Source organism: Magnolia sinica, chromosome 13 (assembly GCF_029962835.1).
Source record: "Magnolia sinica isolate HGM2019 chromosome 13, MsV1, whole genome shotgun sequence".
In the NCBI taxonomy this organism is placed as follows: domain Eukaryota; kingdom Viridiplantae; phylum Streptophyta; class Magnoliopsida; order Magnoliales; family Magnoliaceae; genus Magnolia; species Magnolia sinica.
The window spans coordinates 45640874-45666345 of NC_080585.1; the positions used below are offsets into that span (position 1 = coordinate 45640874).

General features: G+C 39.7%; 1 protein-coding gene across 1 annotated transcript in view; it reads left to right on the forward strand.

The window, feature by feature from the left end:
* The first annotated feature begins 3005 nt into the window (after window positions 1-3005).
* LOC131224262 (uncharacterized) overlaps window positions 3006-25472 on the forward strand; it is a 34774-nt gene continuing 12307 nt past the window's right edge. Inside the window, exon 1 of the mRNA XM_058219796.1 lies at window positions 3006-3117. Coding sequence (XP_058075779.1) covers window positions 3006-3117 — 112 coding nt within the window. The remainder of the gene's footprint in view (window positions 3118-25472) is intronic.

Genomic DNA, 25472 nt, shown 5'->3' on the forward strand with positions numbered 1-25472 from the left:
AGTCAAATTCTGAATGTAGTGACTCTGAGAGCGATGATGACTGAAAATCTCTGAAAATTCTTATGGTCTCTACTGCCTCAAACATTCCCATCGAAATTGAGAACATTGAAGAACCTCAGGCCACTGAATAATTTCCATCAAATAATGAGGAAACTAAGAAAGAAGAAGAAGAAGAAAAGGATAAACTATACGATGCCTATAATCAACTCTATATTCATAGCATCAATATCCTTAAAAGACTTGGAGTCATTAAAAACAAAAATAAATTGCTGCAAAAAGATCTAGATAAAATATTGGAAATCAATACACACCTAATTAATGATCTATAGCAATACCAATCTCATAATGATAGACTTGAAAGAATCAACACCTTTCTTAAATCTAAGTCTGAAAAACTAAACAAACAGATTGAGCTATTAAAAGATAAAAACATGCACCTTCAAAATGAAAATCACACACTCCTATTTGATTTAGAAAAATCTAGAAAATCTGCTGAACTAAACTATAAATTTTCCCAAAGTGGTGAAAAATTAGAAAAACTTTTAGGGATGGGAAGACCCGAAAAAGATAAGAGTGGCTTAGGATATGATAAGTTTAAAACAAAATTTGCAAATGTAGCATCAACAGTTGAAAAATCTGCTGCTTCAAGAAGCAAAATAGAAATTACTCCTGTGTGTCATTTGTGTGGTGATTTTGGTCATTATAAGTTTGAATGCATATTTCCTAGGAGGACATAACCCAACACTGGTCAAAAGCATGCTGGTAAATTTGGACCAACCAGAAAGACAATACATGAGGTCAGGTGTCCACCTAGGAATATGAATAGAGGAAATACACATCCATCACCACCTAGAATGACTAACAAAATGAAGGAGTTATTGAATCAAGTGGCTGAATTAAACAAGAAAACTAATGAATTTGTGAGACAAGGAAACACGATTCAGTTACCAAACTTGATTAAAACTATCGCATTAAGAAATCCTGTCATAAAATGGGTCATGAAAGAAAAGAAAAATTACCTTGTTACTCACTCAAATCACATAACAGGCAATGATGCTAAATGGTGCCTGTATAGCAGATGCTCAAGACATGTCACGGGTGACAAATCCCTTCTCTCAAATTATTCTAATCTTAATGATGGGATAGTCACCTATGGAGATGGAAGTACTGCTATGGTAATTGGATAGGGAATTATCAAAGGAATAAATATGCTAAAAAATGAGAATGCCTTTTGTATTAAAGGATTGACGCATAATCTTTTGAGCATTTCTCAAATATGTGATAATGAGCATGTGGTTACATTCAACAAGGAGGAATGCGAGATCCTAGACCTGTCAGGTAAACTAGTGCTGAAGGGTTGTCACACAAATAACCAATGTTATGTCATTAAAGGCAAAGGAAGGGCTGATCCATATGCTTAGAAACATTTAAGCATGAAAATGTCCAGGTCATGCATCTAGATCTGGTTAGTTGTTGAAAAGATGCAATTTTGATGAATTTTTAATGATATATCCATGGTCCCTCACCTCAATCTTTTTATATGTAAACATTCTGATGTTCATAATTTTAGATTGTACAATGCTTGCACAAATTTTGATGTGTATATTGTTTAATATGAAGATATATTATGTTATACAAACATGAAAGATTGCCGAAATGTTGAAAAAATATGAAAGATATACATCTTCGATATGTTTGTTGATGAATCGTGAGGATTCTTGATTAAATCGACGTGAATCGATATCATCAACACCCCTTTGAAATCAGAAGAGTCACATAATTCAGAATGTTATCGAGAACTTCTTTGATAACATCGAATGGGGTCTATCAATATCATCGAAACCATGTTCGATGATATTGAAGTTTTCCGCCCGATAAATGGCGGACGAGCGAGAAAAATTTCTTTTCACCTCTTAAAGGCTGTTTTTCTCTCCTCTGCTCATCTCTCTCAGCCGTTCTTCATGAAGCTTCATCTGAGAGTCTGCTAAAGTCATTTAACTCTGGCAATACCCCCTCTATTTCCTCCTTTCCTCAAGATTACATCTTGTGCTTTTTAGGTATTTCTAGACTTTCGAGAGAATTTCTGTCCATAAAACCCCAAATCTCTCTTTGTGAGTACTGGTAAATGGGAAAAGACAAGGGCAAAATGTCTAGTCCTGGAGAATCTTCGAGATCCTCCAGGCAAAAGGTCCTTGCTCAGAAGGAAAGGGTGAGGGCACCTGAACATGGGACTCCTACTCGCTAGCGAACAAGACAAACATCGCGTGGCAGGTCCCAACTTGAAGCACCGGCCCCTCCTCCTGCTAGGGTGAATCCGGCTTTGGCCAAATACACTGGAAGAAAGCTAGCTCATGAAAGGAAGATAGACAGGGAGTGTCTAAAACCATACAATCTGGAACCCCTTTTAGCTGCAATTGACTGGTTGCCTCTCCTCGACTTTGGCGGGCCGTGTCACTATAAATGAACCTGCAACTTTTTTGCTTCTAGTCACTCTCTAGCAGTTGAACCTCCGTCTATCACTGTTTCTGTTGATGGTGACGATGTAGAAATTACTCCTGCATCCATTGTAAACATCTTTGGCCTCACTTTGTCCCCCGTCGGTCTCCCTGACATGGACCTTGAGAATGTTGAAACTCAATTCATGGTCACAAACTTTCTCTACCATGGTCGTGATATTCCCTGGCATCAAGGCAATGTGCTGAAAGCAAAATTCATGGAACCAAGGTATCTATTCTACATGGCATCTTCGCGTATGTCCTTGGAGTACCAATTGTGTCGACCTTACAGGATTCATGGCCATGGTAGTATATTCTGTAGCAACTGGGATCAAAATCTGTCTTCCTACTCTAATTGTTCATCAGTTAGTGTATGCGATTCACACTTCTCGAGATGTCCATTTACCCTATCCTTGGATTATTCACACTATGTGCAATGCGATCGGTCTTCCGACAACAAACGATCAGGAACTTCCTCTTTAACACTTCAACAAGAACAACATTAGAAGGATGGATTTAAAGTTCCACCGATTTCCTAAAGACTTACCCGAGGAAGGGATTCACGAAGAAGGAGAACGTGGTGAAGGGGCTACTCAAGCCGAAGGTGCTGGAATGGCCAAAGGTGACCCTCTCGCATCCCAACAAGCTCCGTCTCCATCCGACCTCGGGCATGTAAAAAGGTTCAAGCTACATCAGGATCAGATTGGAGCGACACTGTGAGAAGTCACTCAGCTGAAGGAGTTAATGAATGCCAGGTTCACTATCTTGGAGCGTTTGGTGCACGGGGTGCAGCAGTCGGTGCAACAATTAGTGGATTTGATCACATGCCGACGCGACGATACAACACCATCTTCCTCCACCCCTTCACCATAGTGCTGTCATCTGGGAGTTGTCACATACACCCTATTCTCATCTCTGCATATGGGCATAGGTATCTTTTTGAATGCCCTACGATTGTATGAGTGTATGTGATAAATTACTAACTTACAAAGTTTGACAGGTTTTTTTTTTTTGGTTTTGGTTGGGATATCCTCTGAGTGAGGAACATACTTTCTTTTATGCCCATAGATGGGCTAAATACTTGTGTTATTATTTTGGGATGGTTGTTACAAAACTGCCAACCTTGGGCAGTACATATTTTAGATATTTTGTTTCATGGCTGATTCTAATTCATATTCATTGCCCTGTTTATCTGGTATAATTACTGGTTTCCCTTGAATGATGATATCGACTGTGAATTCCTCCTCCTGCATATTTCTTGATTGGTTTATGATGTTTGATCCTTATATCCATACTCTCCCTTGACCTAATATGCATACCTATGTTTATCTGTCTTACCTCTAATGTATTTTATTTGGGTCTTGGTTCTCCCATATGCTTCAACTGCAGTCAATATCCATTGTTATATTATCCTTTGCCAATGACTGACAAAAAGGGGGAGAACAAATCCACACCCCGAAGGAAAATTGTGTGTATCTGTTTGTGGATGGTGGTGCAGGTGTTAGGGGGAGTAGCTGCAAGAAGACAGGGGGAGATCGGTGTTAGGGGGAGCAGCTACTACTGATGTGTATGAACTAGATAACCTTGTAAAATTGTGTAAAGTTCATGTACACACAATTTAGGGTGTTAGTCTAGAGGTTGTTCTAGGGTGTTTTGGTATTTTGTCACGTAATTAACAAAGGGGGAGATTGAAAGGGTCCTAGTTTGTCAATTAGCATGAGTGTTGAGTCGGCTAGATAAAGGAGCTTCATAGGAAGATTGATCAAGCGTCTGCCTCAACAGGATGTGTACCCAAACTCACCAAAGGTAAATCTTAGCTTTACATCCTATGTCCCAAAACACTAGGTAATTAAAAGCCCCTAAAATTGCATAGAATATCCTAGGGTTTTTAGTTAGAAAACTTTTTTTTAAAACTCAGTAAAATCTTTATGTTTTCTACCTTTGTCGATTTATCTATACATGGCTCGATGAAATCGAACCCCGTTATCGATGTCCTTGAAGATCACTTGATATTATCGAAATAAGGACTTCAGATGTCCAACAACAACAAAGAACTCTGGATTGAATTATTGATGAATTGATGGACTGTTCGATATCATCGAAATTTGAATCTCGAGTCCATTGAAGTCGACTCGATAATATTGACATGTGGTCTGTTATGTCCAAAATATCACTAAGGCAAATTTTGTGATTCTTGATATATCGAAGGGCTCCTTGATGTCCTTGGAATTCAAATCTCGATGATATCGATAGACCTTCGATGATATCGGATTGGGACACAAATCTATCCAGCAAGTTTTCAGGTTATTTTTCTTGGATCAAGGGTCACTCGATAAAATTGATTTTCAAATATCAATCATATCGAGGTAAGGTCAATGTCATCAAAAGTGGGCATAAACTGTCCAGCAAACTTATAGGAAAATCCCTTAGAATTATCGATGAATTGACACTGTCATCGATATCATTGACATTTAAATTCCAATGATATAAAGTGATGCTCGATCATATTTTATACCTGAAATGTTTTAAAGGCAAGTGCTCTCACATTTTCAATTATCGAGGAATCGAACCTCGTGCCAATGAAATCAGGGTTTGAAATTCGATGACATCGACGCATGTTCGATTCCCTCGACTAGTTGGCAAAAAGTTTTAAAAGCTTTTGGCAGTTGAGTTTGTATCATCGAGTAGCCAGTCGATGCTATCGAGAGTATACTCTTGATGATATCGACCCTGCTCAATGATATCGAACTCTGTCATAAATGTGACCGTTTTATATCCGTTGGAACCTTTTGCCTATTTAATAAGAGCTTTCCCTTGGTTGTTGGTAGAGAAAAAAGTGAGTGCTTTTGAGTGTTTAACTCTAGATCATATACCCGAAGCCTTTTCTCTCATGGGAGTTCATCTTCCAATCCACCCTCATCATTGATATTCAATAGAGTGGATTGGGGAATGAACTTTCGCATTCAAGGATCCTTCACCTACCACCTTAATGAAAAATCATTAAGCTAGGATGCCTTGAATGCATAGATGATTGGAATCGCTCTATCTCCTTTATAGAAAAAAATTAATAGAGTAGGATTCCATTATAATCTTGACCTAACCTGCCGCCTTACAATGGTAAATCATCTGAGTTGCGGTTCAAGGGAGCTAAAGATTCTTCATCATCAAAGGAGGAGATCTTCATCAACATGTTGAATGGGGCTCATCTACTTATCTGTAAGTCATTAGAGTCCAGAGGACCCTTATGATCATTCCTTCTATAGGATTGGGTTTAAGATGTTTCTCACCCCTTTCAAGCCCTCATAGGAGGCCTTCGACGGGAGTGTACATGGTGAGTGCTTTGTGTTGATCCTTGCTCTGTGGAGAGCATAAACTCTTAGGTCCTTGTGTAAGTCTTTGACTTGTGTGGTCTAAAAGTCAGGTGCTGTGTTAACCCTTGCTCATGGGAGCATAAACTGGTGAGCTTCCTTATGTGGATACTTGGCCTGTGTGGCCTAAAATTCGGGTGCTATATGTTGACCCTTGCTCCTGTGTGGGACATAAACTGTGTCGTGTAGACACGTTAGAGTCAGTCTAGTGTAGGTTGTACTGGTTTGAGGTGAACCTGATTTGAAACCTCCAGTTTGAGGTAAACCTGTTGTGAAACCTCCGTTAGTGAGATCCGATACACTCAAGGGTTGAGTGCATCCGCTGGAAGTAGAGTAGATACTTAGTCGAACCACTATAAAAATGACTGTGTTAGAGATTACTATTTTCTTCTACTATTTGTGTGATTTCACTGATTGTTTTCATATTAAATATGCATATGTCCTCCTGGAACTAAGTAGAATCACACCTCACACATAGTCACATCCATCATGAACTCTGTTAAGTATCCTGTTTATTTTTTGAATAGTATTGTGATTGGATCCTCTATTTGGCTTGGAAGCCATTAGAGTTATTTTGAAGAAATCTTGATACTTACATATTTATTCAGGATAAGGTTGATAGGATTTTAAATTACCATAAAAATTTAAAAAAGTCCTATTCACCCCCCTCTAGGACATATTAGCATATTCCCACTTCAACTATAGCGGTTATTTCCACAATTTCACATTACACATTGTCATTCTATGTTAAATATACGTATTTCGTTGTAATATGAAACAACTTTGAGGTGAACTTTCCGAAGCACTCCCTACGCAAGTTATCGTATGTTGCAGAAGTATATGTCAATCTGTGTAAAGCACTCGACATTGTTACAGCCAACATGCCAGTCGTAATAAAAGAAATCTGGTCTGTTAGGACTCTATTCAAATGTGTAAGTGACAAAACTGCATTTTCCATATGAAGTTTCCCCCTGTTATAATTCCTCCACTAACTCTGAAATTTCTTTGAGATTGTATAATCTTTTATATGAGTCATCGTCGATATATTCTTCCCTACACTCATCGATCAGACTGGGCATCTCTTTGGCCCTACCAGAAGAAGATAAGGCCGGAAAGTCCATCCACAACAGCTGATAAGTATGCTGCGTGCTTCTGCTACCCTCCGATTTGAGGAGGACATGATCAGAAATTGACTCAACTGTAAATGTGGATTATAAACAAGTCAATTAAAGAAATAAATTATGACTAGTAATTTTTACGTATGCATGTAATACATAAATTATTCGAATTGAAAAAAGACATGTAAATCATGTGTGCATTTAATAATCGTCATCTGTATCACTATCGTTTACGACTATTTCTTCCTTATCATCACTATCGCTGATCAGTATTTCCTCTTCATCGTCTGCAACATCGTCATCATTAAAACCGCCATCATCTCTAACAATGTCATGTATTATTGAGATATCAACATGATCAAGTGGCACATCATCTCTGTTCAATTGCACCACATCAATATCAATATTTGGATCAGTCCCTATATCCCTAGTTGGCATGTCTTCTTGATATGCTTGTTCAACCCTAGATGTTTCATTTCCCCCATCCTCGCTACTTCGACTTCTGGTACGGGTACGTCAAATATGTTCCTGGGCTTTATTTTCTGCACCACGTGCCAAGAGCCACCTGCCTTGTTGTCAGCGAGGTAAAATACTTATTCGGTTCGGCTGGTGAGGACAAATGGGTCGTCCTTAAACCACTTCTGAGATAAATTATGCTCATAAAGTAGTTGTCAGTCTGTATTCCCAACTTCTTATTTCCAATGTCCCACAAATCACATTTAAATAAGTACACTCTCTTTCTCATACAATAACTCAACTCAATAATATCCATCAAAACGCCATAAAAGTCAATTTCTACCTCCTCATGCGTTCTCTTTACAACCACCCCACTATTTTGTGTTGTCCTATACTTCTCACGTTCTTCAGTGTGAAACCGAATCCCATTTATAACCTGGATATCTAGATACACGTCTATCAGGGTAACACGGCAGTGAGTAGAGTGCATCAGACGCATCCACAGAGTTGCTAGCGTGCAACATCTTCATCTATTATCACATACAGAATATAATTGTTTAAGGGTTTTCTTAGGTTTAAATATTATGCAATACAACAAAATTCTAAATGTGGTGAGATACAATGTGAAATCTTACACATTTTGTGAACCATTAAAACTGATCCTGATGCATTCGATCATAATTTATCGGGTATTGGGACTTCACCTCGTTGATGTGTTCGCTAAACATAATTAGCACGTCATCAGCAAGAAACATTAAGATCATCTTATGTAGAGATACAATTATCAAGTGAAGACTTACTCTAAGTACGACTCTATTTCTTCACAATTATGTAACACACACCACCGTGCCTTTGCTGATCCCTAAGGCCTATATCCTGAAACATCGGGGATCCTAAAGGAAAGACGTTATGTGCAAATACAGATATACGTCCTTGTTCATGCTCTTGCCTTTCATCGGCATTCCGACCTTCTCGGTTGAATCTAGTCTCTATGCCATGAAGATACATGGAGCAAAATGTCAGGCACTTATTATCAATGTATGTCTTAGCAATGGATCCCTCCGGACGTGCCTTGTTCATCACAAATCATTTTAGTATGTGAAGGTATCTGTATACAAAACCACTATGTTATACGTATGAAAACATGGATATATGTAGTTTATGAAATGAATAAAAATTTTAATAGGTTCTACCACCTTTCGATCGGATACATCCAACGATATTGTACTGGGCTTGCAAGCTTCACCTCGTGTGGTAAGTGAATCGCTAGGTGTACTATGATATCGAAAAATGCGGGTAGAAATATTCTTTTAAGTTTACAAAAGATTACGACAATGTCCCTCTCCAGTCATTTAATAACCTGTACATTCAACAATTTCAGACACAAATCCTTAAAGAATATTTCCAACTCAATCAGCGCCACGTTGATATCCTTTTTAAGGAATCTATGAAGTGCAATCGGTAGTAGACGTAGCATAAGGACGTGACAATCATGACTTTTCATTCCTATTACCTTACAGTCCGTAATATTTATGCGCCGGGATATATTTGATGTATACCCATCAAAAAACTTCACCGATCTCAACCATTCACATAAACACTTTTTCTCATGACTTTGCATTCCTGTTGCCTTACAGTTCGTAATATTTACACGCTGAGATATATTTGACGCATACACATCAGAAAACTCTACCAATCTCAACCATTAACATAAATGCTTTTTCTCTAGTTTTATTAATGTGTAGCAGGCTGCTGGTATAGTATATGAATTTTCATGTGGTTACAAGTGCAACTCTTTCCTTAAATCCATTACTTGTAAATCCAATCAAGCCTTGAAACTGTCTTTTATTTTCTTCTCTATGTTCATTAATGTTCCGAAGATATTGTCACATATATTCTTCTCAATATGCATGACATCTAAGTTGTGTCACAATTTCAGATCACTCCAATAGGGCAACTAAAAAAATGCTCTTCTTCCTCTAGTTATAGTCCAATATTGTACGTTTTCTCTTCTTCAAGTGCGATGCCTTACCAAATCTAACTTTTTCAATGGTACTCAGTTGTTGTATCACATCTTCTCCAGATAGCTCTTTTGGGGGTGGCCTATGATCTTATTTGCTATCAAAGATCATCGTCTTCCTACACTAATTATGATCACTCGGAAGGAAGCGATGATGACCTATATAACACATTTTTTTACCATGCTTTAATGACAATGAACAAGTCTTAATACTACATGTAGGACAAGTCAACTTTTTCTTCGTGATCCACCCAGACAAATTCTCATATGCGGGGAAGTCATTTATTATTCATAAGACCGCTGAATGCAATCGAAATGACTCGTGCAAATGTGTAATACGTCTGTACACCTTGACTCCACAATTCATTTAATTCATCTACTAACGGTTGCAAATACACATCAATGTTATTCCCAAGTGACTTGGGTCTAAGAATAAGCAATGACATCATGAAAAATGACTCCTTTATACACAACCAATGAGGTAAATTGTAGGGCATAAGTACCACTGGGCACATACTGTATGAGCTACTTATATTACCAAATGGAACAAAACCATCACTTGCAAGACCTAGTCGAACATTGCAAGAATCCTCTCCAAACCAGTCATATTACTTGCCAAAATTTTGCCAGGCTTCAGAGTCCTCGGGGTACCTTAGTATACTATCATCTTGAACGCATTTCTCCTTATAGCACCTCATATCTTCAGCCGTCTTGCAAGACATAAACAATCTTTGTAATCTGGGTTTCAATGGGAAGTACTTTAACACCTTTTGTGGGATTTTCTTAAGCTTGGCTTCGTCATACTTCCACCTAGACTCTCCACATTCTAGACACTGTTCAAACTTTTCATGCTCTTTCCAATACAATACACAATCATTTATACATGTATGTATGGGGATGTAACCAAGGCCCAAGTCTCGCATCAAGGATTTTGCCTTGTAATGAGACTTAGGCAATGTCTCACCATCCGGTAATGCTTCTTTCAACAAGTCAAGTAACATGTCGAATGATTTGTTACTCCAATGATTTATTGTCTTCAAATGAAGTAACCTTGTAAGAAAATCTAACTTGGAGAAGTTCTTACACCCCGGATAAAGTGGACATTGTGCATCCCTCAACAACCTACTAAACTTTTCTGATTGGGCATCACCCATAGGAGGAATATCTTGGATCTACTTATCGCAGTAAAATCAGTATCCGCAATTGTTCCCCTAAACACATCCCCTATGATATCTTGCATTTCATCGACATCTTCATCCTCATCATCGGGCACAATTGGGTCACCAAGGACTTCAGTGGCCTCAACTCTTTGGTGGATATCTTCATCATGATGGATCCACCAAGTGTAACCCTGGTCAATCCCAACTATGAACAAATCATCTTCTACTTTGTCTAAAGTCTTATAAACCATGTTCTTGCATTTTCAACATGGACACCTAATCCTATTGCCTGAATTTGTCCAATTTCGGGCAAATTTCATGAACTCTTAAAACCCTTATTTATACTCTTGGCCAAACCTGTTCTTAGATTGCATCCAACTCTTATCCAATTAAAAGACTAGAGTCAGTTTACGGAAATAGGTTTAAGATTAGGCTAGGGTTATAGGTTTAGGATTAGGTGTAGGTTTAGGTTTAGGTATTTGAGAATACATTTAGGTTTTAGGTTTAGGTTTAGGTTTGAAGTTATAGGTTATAGGTTTAGGTTTAGGTTATAGGTTTAGGGATTTGAGAATAGGTTTAGGTTCAGGTTATAGGTTTAGGTTTTAGGTTTTAGGTTATAAGTTTAGGTTTAGGTTATAGGTTTAGGGACTTGAGAATACGTTTAGGTTTAGGTTAATGTTATAGGTTAGAGGTTTAAGCTTAGGTTAAGGTTATAAGTTATATGTTTAGGTTAAGGTTTAGGTTTAGGTTATAAGTCATAAGTTATAAGTCAAGGTTTAGGTTATAGGTTATAGGTTATAGGTTAAGGTTATAGGTTATAGGTTAAGGTTTTAGGTTATAGGTTTAGGTTAAGGTTATAGGTTTAGGTTAAGGTTAATGTTACAGGTTATAGGTTTAGGTTTAGGTTAAGATTATAGGTTATATGCTTAGGTTAAGGTTTAGGTTTAGGTTATAAGTTTAGGTTATAGGTTTAGGTTATAGGTTAAGGTTTAGGTTATAGGTTATAGGTTAAGGTTATAGGTTATAGGTTTAGGTTAAGGTTATCGGTTTAGGTTTAGGTTTAGGTTTAAGTTATAGGTTACAGGTTTAGGTTTAGGTTTAGGTTAAGGTTATAGGTTATAGGTTAGAGGTTTAGGTTATAAGTTATAGGTTTAGGTTTAGGTTATAGGTTTAGGGAATTGAGAATAGGTTTAGGTTTAGGTTATAGGTTTAGGGAATTGAGAATAGGTTTAGGTTTAGGTTTAGAAATTTGGATTTGGGTTCGGGTTCGGGTTATATATTTGGGTTTAGGTATAGGTTTAAGTTAAGTGAATTAAGTTTAGGTTATAGGTTTAGGTTTAGGATATAGGTTAAGGTTTAGGTTGTAAGTTTAGGTTATAGGTTATGGTTTAGGTTATAGGTTATAGGTTATAGATTTAGGTTAAGGTTATAGGTTTAGGTTTAGATTTAAGTTATAGGTTTAGGTTTAGGTTTAGGTTAAGGTTTAGGTTTAGGTTAAGGTTATAGGTTATAGGTTATAGGTTTAAGTTATAAGTTATAAGTTTAAGTTTAGGTTATAGGTTTAAAGACTTGAGAATAGATTTAGGTTTAGGTTTAGGAATTCAGGTTCGGGTTCGGGTTATATGTTTAGGTTTAGGTTTAGGTTTAAGTTAGGTTATAGGTTATAGGTTTAGGTTAAGGTTATAGTTTTAGGTTAAGGTTATAGGTTTAGGTTAAAGGATTTGAGAATAGGTTAATGTTATAGGTTATAGGTTTAAGTTTAGGTTAAGGTTATAGGTTATAGGTTTAGGTTAAGGTTTAGGTTATAGGTTATAGGTTTAGGTTTAGGTTTAGGTTTTGGTTATAGGTTAAAGGTTTATGTTTGATGTGGTATACTTGAGTCTCGGATCTGCATCATTTTTGGTAATACGCCCTAAAATGATATGATGAAATAGTTGGACAGCATGGATATAATAGAAATACATCGAAGCTTTTTATATGCCATCTAATCCATTCATAAGATGCATCCAACCTGGATAAACATATCCTTGGATCATCATGCCATTCCATTTGGAGAGATCATTTTAGGGCATGAGCTGAAGAATGAGGTAGATCCAAAGCTCAAGTGGACCTCGAAACTAATTGGGACCACAAAAGTTTTCGATTAAGCTAATATTTGTGTTCATAGGAAATGAATAGCTTCATCATGGTCATAACAACGGTTCCTACCTTCTAGAGACCCCCACTCAACATCTGGATAGCTCCAACGTACATTCGGGTCTCCTCCATCAATTTTGAGCTAATACAATTAAATCCTGAATTAGTTATCCATCCAAGGTTGGATAGATTGTAATACTTTCATATTTTCATTTAGAAAATCTGGCAGCATCTCCCCATGCTTCTCTAAATAAGTTGATTTTACGTTACATTCTGATGCCAAATATCTAAGGCAATGTAAATATATTTGGCATTGGATACGGAACGGAAGAAACATATCCAGAGAGAAACGAGGAGATGGACCGCAGATCAGGCATAAACATTTAAATAGATTATATGAAAGCATATTATCCATCTAACCTTGAACTGTCCAAAATGGGACAATTTGAGCGATTTCTATGCCACTAAAAACACACCATATCTATGTATGGCCCCATTAAAATCCTCAAATGGATAACTAATTATCTAACTTACAAATCACAATTACAAGTCACAACTATAAACTAACTAATCACAATAATAATTTAAGACAAAAAAATGTAATATAAAAGCTCATTAAGGTTTGCAAGGACAATTTTAGGCAACAGAAGCAATGGAACAATATACGCATTTTATCTTCATACTAAGAATAGAAATACAATGCTAAGTAAACAAACATTTCTGACAAACTTTTATGTGAAAGAAAAGTTCTAGAATATAATATCTTAAAGTCAAAGAAAAGACTTCAATTGATTTTTTTTTTTATCCCAGTACTTTGATGGGCACAGGACAACTTTTGCTGAAGCAAGCCTTACACAGGCCTTGTCCATATTACTGGAAGATGAGAAAGTCGTTATGTACAATGATATTGTCAGATACTTAAAACAAGAGATTTAATTTATATGCGAATGATAAATGTAAAATGAAGACAAGGATGCCCATTGCCAAGAGATGAAAAAGTTCGTCATGTTAGTAGGCCTACGAATACCTTGAAAGTTAAAGAAAGTATGTTTTTTTAAGGATTTCCTAAAGGTTTTCTATCCCTGGCTGTAGATGAGCGTGTTAAGAGGTAAAAAGCTTTTCACCAATGGGTTTTATGCCAAATATCTACTATGCAAAACCAGAGAAAAAAACAATGAAGAGTAACAAACTGGGGATATTAGCAGTGAAAGCAAACATTACATGGTAACTGGATTGTAGAAAATCATATAAAACAGTATACTTTGCTTGTATATATAGCAGAAGTGATTTAAGACTACCATCTTTCATATATAATTGATGCTAGGGCCTACACAGTATACTTGGCTTGCTTCCTGACTACCCTCTAAAGATAGCCTTTCTAAAAGATAGCCCTTAATAAAACATGCACAATGGAGACTAAAAGTGATTCGGAAACATATGCTTACATTTGCTATCAAAAGACTCTAACTTTGCAGGATGGCTAGAAACACTTACACAGTTTTATAAATTTAATATAAAAATAGTTAATTTTAGAATTTTTAGAAAAAATTATTATAATTTCCACAATTAAAAAATTTACTATAAAAATCGTTTTATTGAAAAGTAAATTTATCATTAAATATTTAAAATATGGTGCCAGTATGAAGGAATATAAACATATAGTGGGATCCAAAAATGAGAGGAATATAAATCTCAGGTGGACCATACCATAGGAAAACAATAGTGATTGGATATCCACCAGGTCGGGTGTACCAAAATCCCCAATTTCAAAACCCCGAAATTCGAAATGTGATTAGGGTACCATAATCCCTAAATTCAAAGTGGGATTGGGTACCCAAATCCCCAATTTCAAAACCACCAAATTCGATTTGGGATTAGGGTACCAAAATTCCCAAATTCAAAATGAGATTAGGGCCCACCTTCATTTTGTCGATGCGTGCTTGGGTCATCGTGTCTTTAGTTTAAGAATGAGAGGTAGAAGAAACCTTTAAACCTAACCTGCTGTGAGTTGTTCATACAAAACTCCCAAAACTTTCAATATCTTTGGTTTAAGAATGAGAAGTAGAAGAAACCTTTAAACCTGACTTATTAAAATTTGGGGCTAGTTTAGGTCGGTCGAAATCAAAAGTAGCTGACCCATAATTTTAATGAGTCGATACTAGTAAAAATGATATAGATATTTATCAAAGTTTTAGCAAGAATCCATTTTAAAGAATTTATATTTCTTGTAGCAGGAACATAAAATAAAAAACCCATGTAGTAAAAACTTAAGAAATGCTGCAAAGTTCAGAGCTTTCAACAAAAAACCCAATTTAAAAAATCTACTTTTATTGCAAGAGGAAAGAATATCAAAATGGTGTGTGCTATTAGAAAAGCTGTGGGCCCATCTTGATGTATGTGTTTTATCCACACAGGCCATCCAAGCCCAAAACTGAGGTAGACCACACCATAGGAAACAGTGCTAATTGAATGCCCACCATTAAAAACTTCTCGAGGCTACAGGAGTTTTGGATCAAATTGATATTTGTGTTTTCCCTTCATCCAGGTCTACGTGACTAATCAACAAGTTGGATGGAAAATGAACATTATAGTGGACCTTAGGAAGTTTTTAATGGTTAGTGTTTAATCACTACTGTCTCCTGTGGTGTGGTCTACCTGAGATTTGTATATTACTATTTTTAGGGTGCATGCCCTAAGGTGAACTAGCAAAATGGATGCATGGCATGGATAAAATGTCACGCCCCAAACCTGGAAATCGGATTCACAGGAATCCCGATCACCGAATTCGGTGTCGACATCCTCCGTAGTACCCCATTCTCGGCTCCTAGTGTTCATATGCCAGATTCCGATCTTGGGATTCTACAAGGAGAATTTTTTTTGTACATTTAACTCGCAATAAGCACAACCACAAGATTACCCAATTCACAAAGGCAACATCATCATCACATATCCACTAATATAATCAGTTGAGTACAATGCTAGAAGGAAATATATATATATATATATATAAAATCAAGCTCCAGAAGACCGTTGTACGCTCCAAGCTCAACACTGCTGCAATCTAACATCACCTGCACGCATCTATCGTGCATAAGCTTATAAAAATCTTAGAGGGTGGTGTATGTGTGTGCACAAGGTAAGTGCCAAGTATTCAATACAATGCCATAATCATACAATACCGGAAATACTGGTAATCCATAAATCGTATAATATCGGAATAAGTAGAAATACTAACAAGATCAAGAATTATCAGAGTAAATGGAAATACTAGCAAGTCCATGAGTCATACAATATTAGAATACGCAATACGAGTCAACTATACAAATGAGGAGTCATAGAGAGCCAAATATCAGATGCAGAGGATGCAATCAATATACATTCCTGATGAGTAACACAAATAGTGTCAGCCATACTTAGACCATATAAATGCAGAAACACAATAACCTAAATTGCCATATGCTGTGGATGTAATGCAACATGCGGTGCGAATGGAATGACCATGCTGGAGTGTGAAGTCGGGATGCTAGTACGTAGTATCGCAGACTATGGGGTCTATCACAATGGATTTCTATCCAAACTACTCCCATACCTAATTTGGATAGTCAGATCCAATGTGGTAAACTCCTGATCTCAGGTTAGTTGCATGCCCCAACTGAAATCCTAGCCATTGTGAAGGTACACGTAACAAACACTTGCATACCACCAGTCCGAGTGGATAGTGAATGAATGAATAAATGAGTATGCAACTCCTAATCAATAAGTGCACATATCAGTACTGTTCATCTCTGGGATCATCACTGGGGTTTAGTACTGTAACGCCCTGAAATTCGGGGGTCGAGCATAACTCAGCTCCCGAATTCCAAAACATCACTTATGCAACATATTTAATGATGGATGTATGTTGTCTGTATTAGTGCATAAAACATGGAATAGATTAAGCCAAAGCACAGATATAATTCAGGGATAAGTGAAGAAAGCAAGCGGAAGACTTATAGAATCATATGTGTACATGTGTAAATCCCTGAAGTACATATACATACCAGGTCGTAATGTAAGTGTTACTATCAAAATTACAAGCATCAAATTACATCATTTAATTTCCAAAAGAAATCCCAGCATCCCGCGCATCAGAACGAGGCTCACTAGAACCCGTCTGAAAACTGCATAAAAGAGAAAGCAGCCTCATCATCATCAACCTCCCGCTCTGCCTCAGAAGTTGCATCAACATCTGCAACATCAGCAGCTAAGACAGAGTTTGGTGGGTGTTTAACACCGCCCCAGAACGTGGGAGTGAGTGATCAACTTAGTGGAACAATAAAGCACAGGTTAACATGTTATCAGTTCAATCAAGCAGTAATGATAAAGCAGAACAATTAAACATGTCTTAAGTACTCTTCTTAATGCAAGAATATATGAAGAATGATGCGTGCCCTCACGCATATACCCTCAGCGTCTTCATCTTACGTTACGCATCACATCGCCTCAAAGTGCGCCATGTCTACAAAGCACATGCAAATGCGGTGCATGAACATGATTGCCAAGTGGTTATTAGCCCTTTTCATACAGCAAGATTGGGAAGCTAAGATACCTTCCTCATATCACCATCCAAACAGTGATCCATTCTAGGGTCGTCAGTCCTAGGCATCTCATACGATCATATGGTTTGTGGTCGTTGCAAAGGGCTCGTCACCAATCAATGCACGCCTATCACACCTTCGTTACTACACTAAGGCTCATCACCTCAATGCGGTATCCAGGCATGCTCGAGGTCACTACAAAGGGCTCATCACCAATCAATGTTGGCCGACAACGTGAATATAGTGTCCCATACCACCATAATCGGCTCACGAGTTTGGTTACTCACTGGTCACTACGAAGAGGCTTGTCACCCCAGCGTAGGCCGACAACTCGACCACGGTGTCCCATACCACCATGTCCGGCTCATGAGTCTTAGCGGATCAAGGTACCATGGTTAATAGGATTTCATTGGTAATTTTGGTACCCTATATTCAAACAGTAGCGTCCATACATGGTGAACATACATCGGACAATCGGGTTACTTGACGAACTCGACTAGCACGAGCGCACGTTGGGTTGAGCGACATAGAGTGCGCAAACACTCCGTGTGGCCAAACCACTGCCGACAACTCTAATACGACTCGGGTTCGTCTAATCACGTCCTTCGTGGCGAAAGCAACCTCAGCCACGATGTTCAGGTCGATTACCGATTTCCTGGACTAATTCATAGTCCCAAACACATCCCACTATAACAGATATTAATATCAACAATTTAGAATAGTAATGGAACAACAACTTAAATCATATGTGTGTAAGCTTCTGAAGAATATCAACTTAACATGGATTTTCACATAAGTAAGACTTGAAATTAAACAACAAGGAATATAACTTGCATGAAGGAAATCATACACACTAGTGGGAGAGTTGAGAATCGCTTCTCAATGCCCATACTAGGTTGATATATCACACTTTAGATCATTCAGACATTTCTACAAACACTTAGAATACATAATACAACATGCATGACATATGTTGAAATACACACATTTGGACAATTCCTTTTACCAAGGAGTTGTCACACATACATCTAGCATACATACATGACAAATAATCATGGCAAACACATGTGGATATTTTATACGCATACGGTACTTTATACATACACATAGAATATAAAAATCTCAATATAACACATGCATATCAGGAACGCAAAGTAAACATAACATTTGGCATGTGAAATCTCATCCAAAACAAGAATAAACCATTCACTGGTATTGAAAGCCTTGAAAACCATAACCTATACGATTAAAGTCTGCACCTTAATCCAGAAAAGAACACCGAACTGATTTCAGACGATAAGTCTTCGTCAACGGCGACAGGATAACCTAAAGCAAGAATAGAAATGAGATACAACATCACAAAGACTATTCTAAGCTCTAACACAGATTATGATTAGGTTAACTTACCCAAAGATGAACTCAGAATCGCCGGAATAACGATTCTAAAGTGAAGGTTCAAGGAAGAAGAAGAACAGGAAAGAATCTAAGATGATTCACCAACTTCTCTCTCACTTTCTCTCTCTTTTCCTTTCTCTTTCTTAGCTAGGGTTAGGAAATTCGTATGGAAAAGAGAGCTAGGGTTTTAAGGTCTATAAATAGGCCTGACATTGATGAAAATAACCCCAGGGCCTAGGTATACTTAGGGTATAACCAAAACTGGCCTCTCACGATCCAACGAAGCACTTCTGGTGGGCCTATTACCACGAAAGGTCGGACTTAAGCTCACTGACCATGGATCTAGGTCAAGCTGAGTTTTTGAACCGACCGAATCTTCAGATCAGCCGTGGCGGACCACACTCAATTCAACGGTCACCGAATCTCGATCAGGTCCACAAGCACAAGGACATGCCTGGGCCATCTTCCCTGATCCGAGGGTGAAATTGGGTCAGAATCCAACGATCAGATTGCTTAAAATCGTCGCGCAAGCGACACGACTCTGATTTCATAAAATCTTATTAAATTTCCAGCCTTTCTCACACTCTTCACTCCGAACTCAATCAAATCGACCCAGAACATCATCTGGACTTGATTTTTGAGGTGATGGTCAAGTCCAACATGGTGACCGCAACAGCATAAGATCATCGCTATCGGACTTTCGATGCGCGGTCCAGGTCCGATCCAGAACTTCCAAAAAAATTCCAAGAGTAACTGACTTTAGCGATGAATCCCAGATTTTAGAGTAACATAGCGCTAATTAATCTACAGGTTTTGAGTCATGCAGATACAATTTAAAGTGATTGATGCAAATTTCACAAGCAATCGAGTTAAGCGCTAATTACCCCAAAAAGCTACTAAGGAAAGATTAGCACAAAATTTTCAAGGTCATTACAATTTACCCCCCTTAAAGAAAATTTCGTCGTCGAAATTCATACCTTCTCATATTCATCAAGGATCTGAGGGTAGCTCTTCCTGACCTCAGCTTCAGATTCCTAAGTAGCCTCTTCTTCACTATGATGCGTCCATAGCACCTTCACAAGAGGGATAACCTTGCTACGCAATACCTGCTCCTTCCTGTTGAGAATACATGTCGGTTGCAGTACATAAGTGGCATCCTCACCCAACTGCACCTGCTCCCAACTGATAATATGCGAAGGATCAGGAACGTACTTCTTCAGCATAGAAACATGAAATACATTATGCACGCCCGCAAGAGGTGTGGGAAAAGCAAGGTGGTGTGTTATCGCTCCCACTCGATCCAGAACTTGAAATGGACCAATAAATCTCAGCGTCAGCTTCCCCTTCTTACCGAACCGCAGAACTCCCTTCATAGGAGAGACCTTCAGAAATACATGGTCTCCAACCTCAAACTCAAGCGGTTGACGCCTTGTATCAGCATAACTCTTCTGCCTATTCTGGGCTGTCAGGATCGACGTCGAATGATGTCAACTTTCTCTAAAGTCACCTGCACCAATTCCGGGCCAAGCAAACTACGCTCGCCAACTTCTGCCCAGCAATGCAGTGCTCTGCACGGGCGACCATACAACGCCTCATAGGGCTGCTCGCATGAAAACTGTTATTATATGCGAACTCTGCATACTGAAAACAATCATCCCAACTGTCCTTGGAATCCAAAACACAAGCTCGCAACATGTCTTCCAGGACCTGATTCACGCATTCCGTCTGCCCATCTGTTTGTGGATGAAACGCGGTGCTGAACTTCAATTTCACACCCATCGTTTCCTGAATACGAGTCCAAAAGATAGATATGAAACGCGTGTCTCAATCAGACACAATCTCCAGGGGAACTCCATGCAGACGTACTATCTCCTTGATATACAGCCTAGCCAACTCGTCTGCAGAGTTTGTGACTCTGATCGGTAAGAAATGTGCCGACTTCGTCAATCGGTTGACGATCACCCAAATAGAGTCATATCCCTTCCTCGTTCTCGGCAACCCAGAAATAAAATCCATAGAGATGAAGTCCCACTTCCATTTTGCTATGGGCATGGGCTGCAGCAACCTAGGAGGTCGGCAATGCTCTGCCTTGACCAGCTGGCACGTGAGACAACGAGAAACAAACTCAGCAATCTGGACCTTCATATTGTCTCACCAATATGATCTCCTCATATCTTGATATATCTTCGTGCTACCTGGATGCATCGTAAGCTTAGAACTATGGGCTAACTCGAGAACCTCCCGTCTCAAGTCAGGGATGTCAGGAACACATAACCGGCCACGAAATCGTAGGCCCCCATCAGAACTAATACTCCAGTCGGAGTTCTCATCTGTACCAACCCGCTTCCTCATCTTCACCAAAAGCTCATCATCTGCCTGAGCTGCAATGATCTTCTCGTCGATAAGGGGCTGTACACGAATGTGTGCGATAACCTCATACGGCTCAACCACCATAAGCTTCTGCTCAAAATCTCGCACGAACTCTAATATATCCCACTCTGCTATCATCAGTGGAGCCGCAAACTCAATACCCTTCTTGCGACTCAACGCATCTGCCACAAGGTTCGCCTTGCCCGGATGGTAAGAAACATCGAACTTCAAGTCCTTCAATGTTTCCATCCATCGGTGCTGCCTCATATTTAAATCACGCTGCGTGAAAATATACTTAAGCCTCTTGTGGTCACAAAAGAGCTCAAACTCCTCACCATAGAGGTAATGTCTCCAGAGCTTTAATGTGAAAATGACAGCTGCTAACTCCAGGTCGTGTGTAGGGTAATTCTCTTCGTGTTTCCTCAACTGACGCGAAGCATAAGCAATCACCCTGTCCTTCTGCATAAGGACACAACCCAGGCCAACGCGAGAGGCGTCAGTATATATAATATACTTAACCCCTTGCTCTGGCAATACAAGCACAAGGGCGGATGTCAACTTGTCCTTCAGCTCCTGAAAAGCTAACTCCGCCTTCTCATTTCAAGCAAACTTCAAATCCTTCCGTGTCAACTGCGATAACGGTCTGACAATCTTCGAGAAGTCTTGAATGACGCGTCGATAATAGCCTGCAAGATCCAAAAAACTCCTTACCTCAGTAACTGAACCAGGCTGTTTCCAGTCCTGCACTGCAGCTACCTTGGTAAGATCGACAGATATCCCTTCCTTGGACACCACATGTCCCAGGAACTTAACTTCCTCTTTCCAGAAATCACACTTAAACTGCGCAAAGAGCTGATTCTTCCTAAGAGTATTCAAAACCGATCTTAAGTGCTCCTCGTGTTCTTCCCGGCTCGCAGAATAAATCAAGATGTCATCGATAAAAGTAATGACGAATTGGAACAAGAATGGCCGAAATACCTTGTTCATCAAATCCATGAACACGACCGGTGCGTTCGTAAGACCGAACGACATCATAAGGAACTTATAGTGACCGAAGCTAGTCCTGAAAGCGGTCTTCTACACATCTCCATCCTTGACGCGCAACTGATGATACCTAGACTGCAGATCAACCTTCGAAAAGTACCGTGCCCCCTTCAATTGATCAAATAGATCATCAATCCTGGGCAAAGGGTACTTATTCTTCACAGTTACCAAATTCAGCCTGCGATAATCAATACATAATCGAAGGGAACCATCCTTCTTCACAAACAAAACATGTGCTCTCCAAGGAGACACACTAGGCCGAATAAAATTCAAATTCAGCAAACCATCTATTTGCTTCCTCAACTCCTTCATTTCACTCGGAGGCATACGATAGGTGGGTAAAGACATGGGCGCCACACCAGGCATGAGGTCGATAGCAAAATTAATTTCATGCTGAGGAGGTAATCCAGGAATCGACTCAAACACATCTTCGAACTCCTGAACTACCGGTGTGCTAACTAACGTCGATTCAGCCATACTCTCTAACAGAGAAGTATAATAATCAATACGAAAAGGGTAACTGACCTGAATTGGGAAAGTAACTGTCTCGCCCTCAGGTCCATGGATGGTCACCGACCTTGCTTCACAATCAATCTCAGCTCGCATCCTCGTGAGCCAATCCATACCCATAATAACATCGTAATGATAAAGAGGTGCGACAAAGAAATCAACTCGGATCGATCCACTTCCTAGATCGACCAAACAATCCATACAACGCTTGTTCATATCAGAGGAAATCTCTATAGCGGTAGTAAGCGTCACTCATTGCATAGAAACAATGCTCAAACCCAAACGCCTAACTGCCGCATAAGATATAAGAGAAGTAGTGGACCCTTTATCCACCAACATAGAAATGGAAATACCTTCAATGTGCATGGTCACCTCGAAGGATCTCGGCACCAAGTCAGACATAGGCGCTTCAGCTGAGAGTGCATAAACTCGAGCCTGCTGCTGATGATTCGACGGAGGAACCATGGGCCGCTAAGGTGGCCTGAAGCTAAGCACTGCAGGTTTGAAGGATGGATGAGCTGGCGCTGAACGAAGAGGTGGAGGAGAAATAACTTGATGCATCAGACGGCTAATCCTCTCCGGTGGAGTAAAACCACTGGCCCACATACGCGAAAAGTAAAAAAGGTCCAAATACCCCATCTTCCCACAATATGAACAGCGAAGATTAGCTCGCATCTGCTGAGTGGGCGGCGCTGAATGCCTAGGAGGAGAATCTGCTCACGGTCTCTTACCGAGAAAAGGTGCACCCTGAAAATTTGGTCATGGCCTAGAAACCATCGGTGCTCGCATACGGGACGACCTGTCCCCGTCCTGCTCTGCTCGCAAGGACATGCTTACCAACTCCACATAAGAAGAAATGCTGGCACAGCAAATCTTCGATCGGATCTCAGGCTTCAATCCCTCAGAAAAGCGTTGCATCCTCATCGGCTGATCGTCGAGAATCAAAGGCACATACCGACCCAGCTCAGTGAACCGATTTTCATATTCCGTCACCGACAGCCCTCCCTGGCGGAAGCGAAGGAACTCACTCCCCTTCTCATGTTGGTACGTAACTGGGAAATACTTCTCGTGGAAGCGTGCCTCAAACGCCTGCCACGACCACTCAAAACCTTCCTCGACAGTGTGAAGAACACTGTCCCACCATAGACTGCCTTCCTTCTTAAACATGAAGGAGGCAAGCTCAACCTCCTCAACCTCTGAACAATGCAGCGGTCTCAGCATCTTAGAGATGCGATCGATCCAATACTCGGCCTCCTCGGGTCTATGAGAATCCGCAAATGTAGGAGGTCATAAGCGTTGAAATCGCTCAAAAGTGCCGCTCGCACTGGCGCTCCTAGATGGAGGCATAGGTGAAGTAGGTGGAGTCACCCCCACTGACTGAGCAAAGATGCTAGTCATAGAAGATAGGAACTCCTGCTGGTGCTGGTGCTGGTGCTGCTGAATCTGCTGCTGCTGCATCAACAGCATCATCTGCTTAAACCTATCAGTTGGCGGAGCAGACGAAGATGCACGGCTTGGCTCAGGAACCGAGGGCATGACTAGAGGAGCCATAGGTGTCGGCCCAACACCGGCATGAGACGGGCCCGCCTGTGGATCCGTCTGGCTATCGCTTAAGAGAGGAACCCCAGCAAGCGACTCAACCAAGGAGAGACGGGCCGAAGTCTTCGAACCCTTAGGAGGCATCCCTACATTCAACAGAGGATCCAACCTGTCAGATTCTACGTCCACATAATCCATCCACACAGCATTCACAGCACAACTTCAAAGATAAACAACATGCATTCCATTAACAAAATTGTCGCAATACAAGTAGTGCAACATTACATGAATCACGACTAGGAAAGCATGTGAACTACAACATCTAACACTTCAAACAACCACAAACAACTACAAACAACTCCAACTACAAAGCCAACAACGGCTACACACAGAAAGAAAATAACAAACAAAGCAAAGGACGACTACAACGACAACTACTCGTCGGAATCAGGAGATGGAGGCGGGGCACCCTTATCCTACAAGCAACACAGGATAGACTTCAGAGTTCGAGTCACCTTCTTAAACTTATGCTTCACAAGGCCTCGAAGATCCATAATATCCTGGCGTAGAACATCCTGCCCTTCTTCAAGCCGAACAATACGGGCATCTCTGGCAGCCTGATCTGCGCTCTGCTCTCGTATAATTTCGGAATAAGTAGAAATACTAACAAGATCAAGAATTATCAGAGTAAATGGAAATACTAGCAAGTCCATGAGTCATACAATATTAGAATACATAATACGAGTCAACTATACAAATGAGGAGTCATAGAGAGCCAAATATCAGATGCAGAGGATGTAATGCAATATACATTCCTGATGAGTAACACAAATAGTGTCAGCCATACTTAGACTATAAATACAGAAACACAATAATCTAAATTGCAATATGCCACGGATGTAATGCAACATGCGGTGCGAATGGAATGACCATGTCGGAGTGTGAAGTCGGGATGCTAGTACGTAGTATCGCAAACTATGGGGTCTATCACAATGGATTTCTATCCAAACTAGTCCCATACCTCATTTGGATAATCAGACTCAATGTGGTAAACTCCTAATCTCAGGTTAGTTGCACACCCCAACCGAAATCCTAGCCATTGTGAAGGTACACGTAACAAATACTTGTGCACCACCAGTCCGAGTGGATAGTGAATGAATGAATAAATGAGTATACAACTCCTAATCAATAAGTCCACATATCAGTACTGTTCATCTCTGGGATCATCACTGGGGTTTAGTACTGTAATGCCCTAAAATTCGGGGGTCGAGCATAACTTAGCTC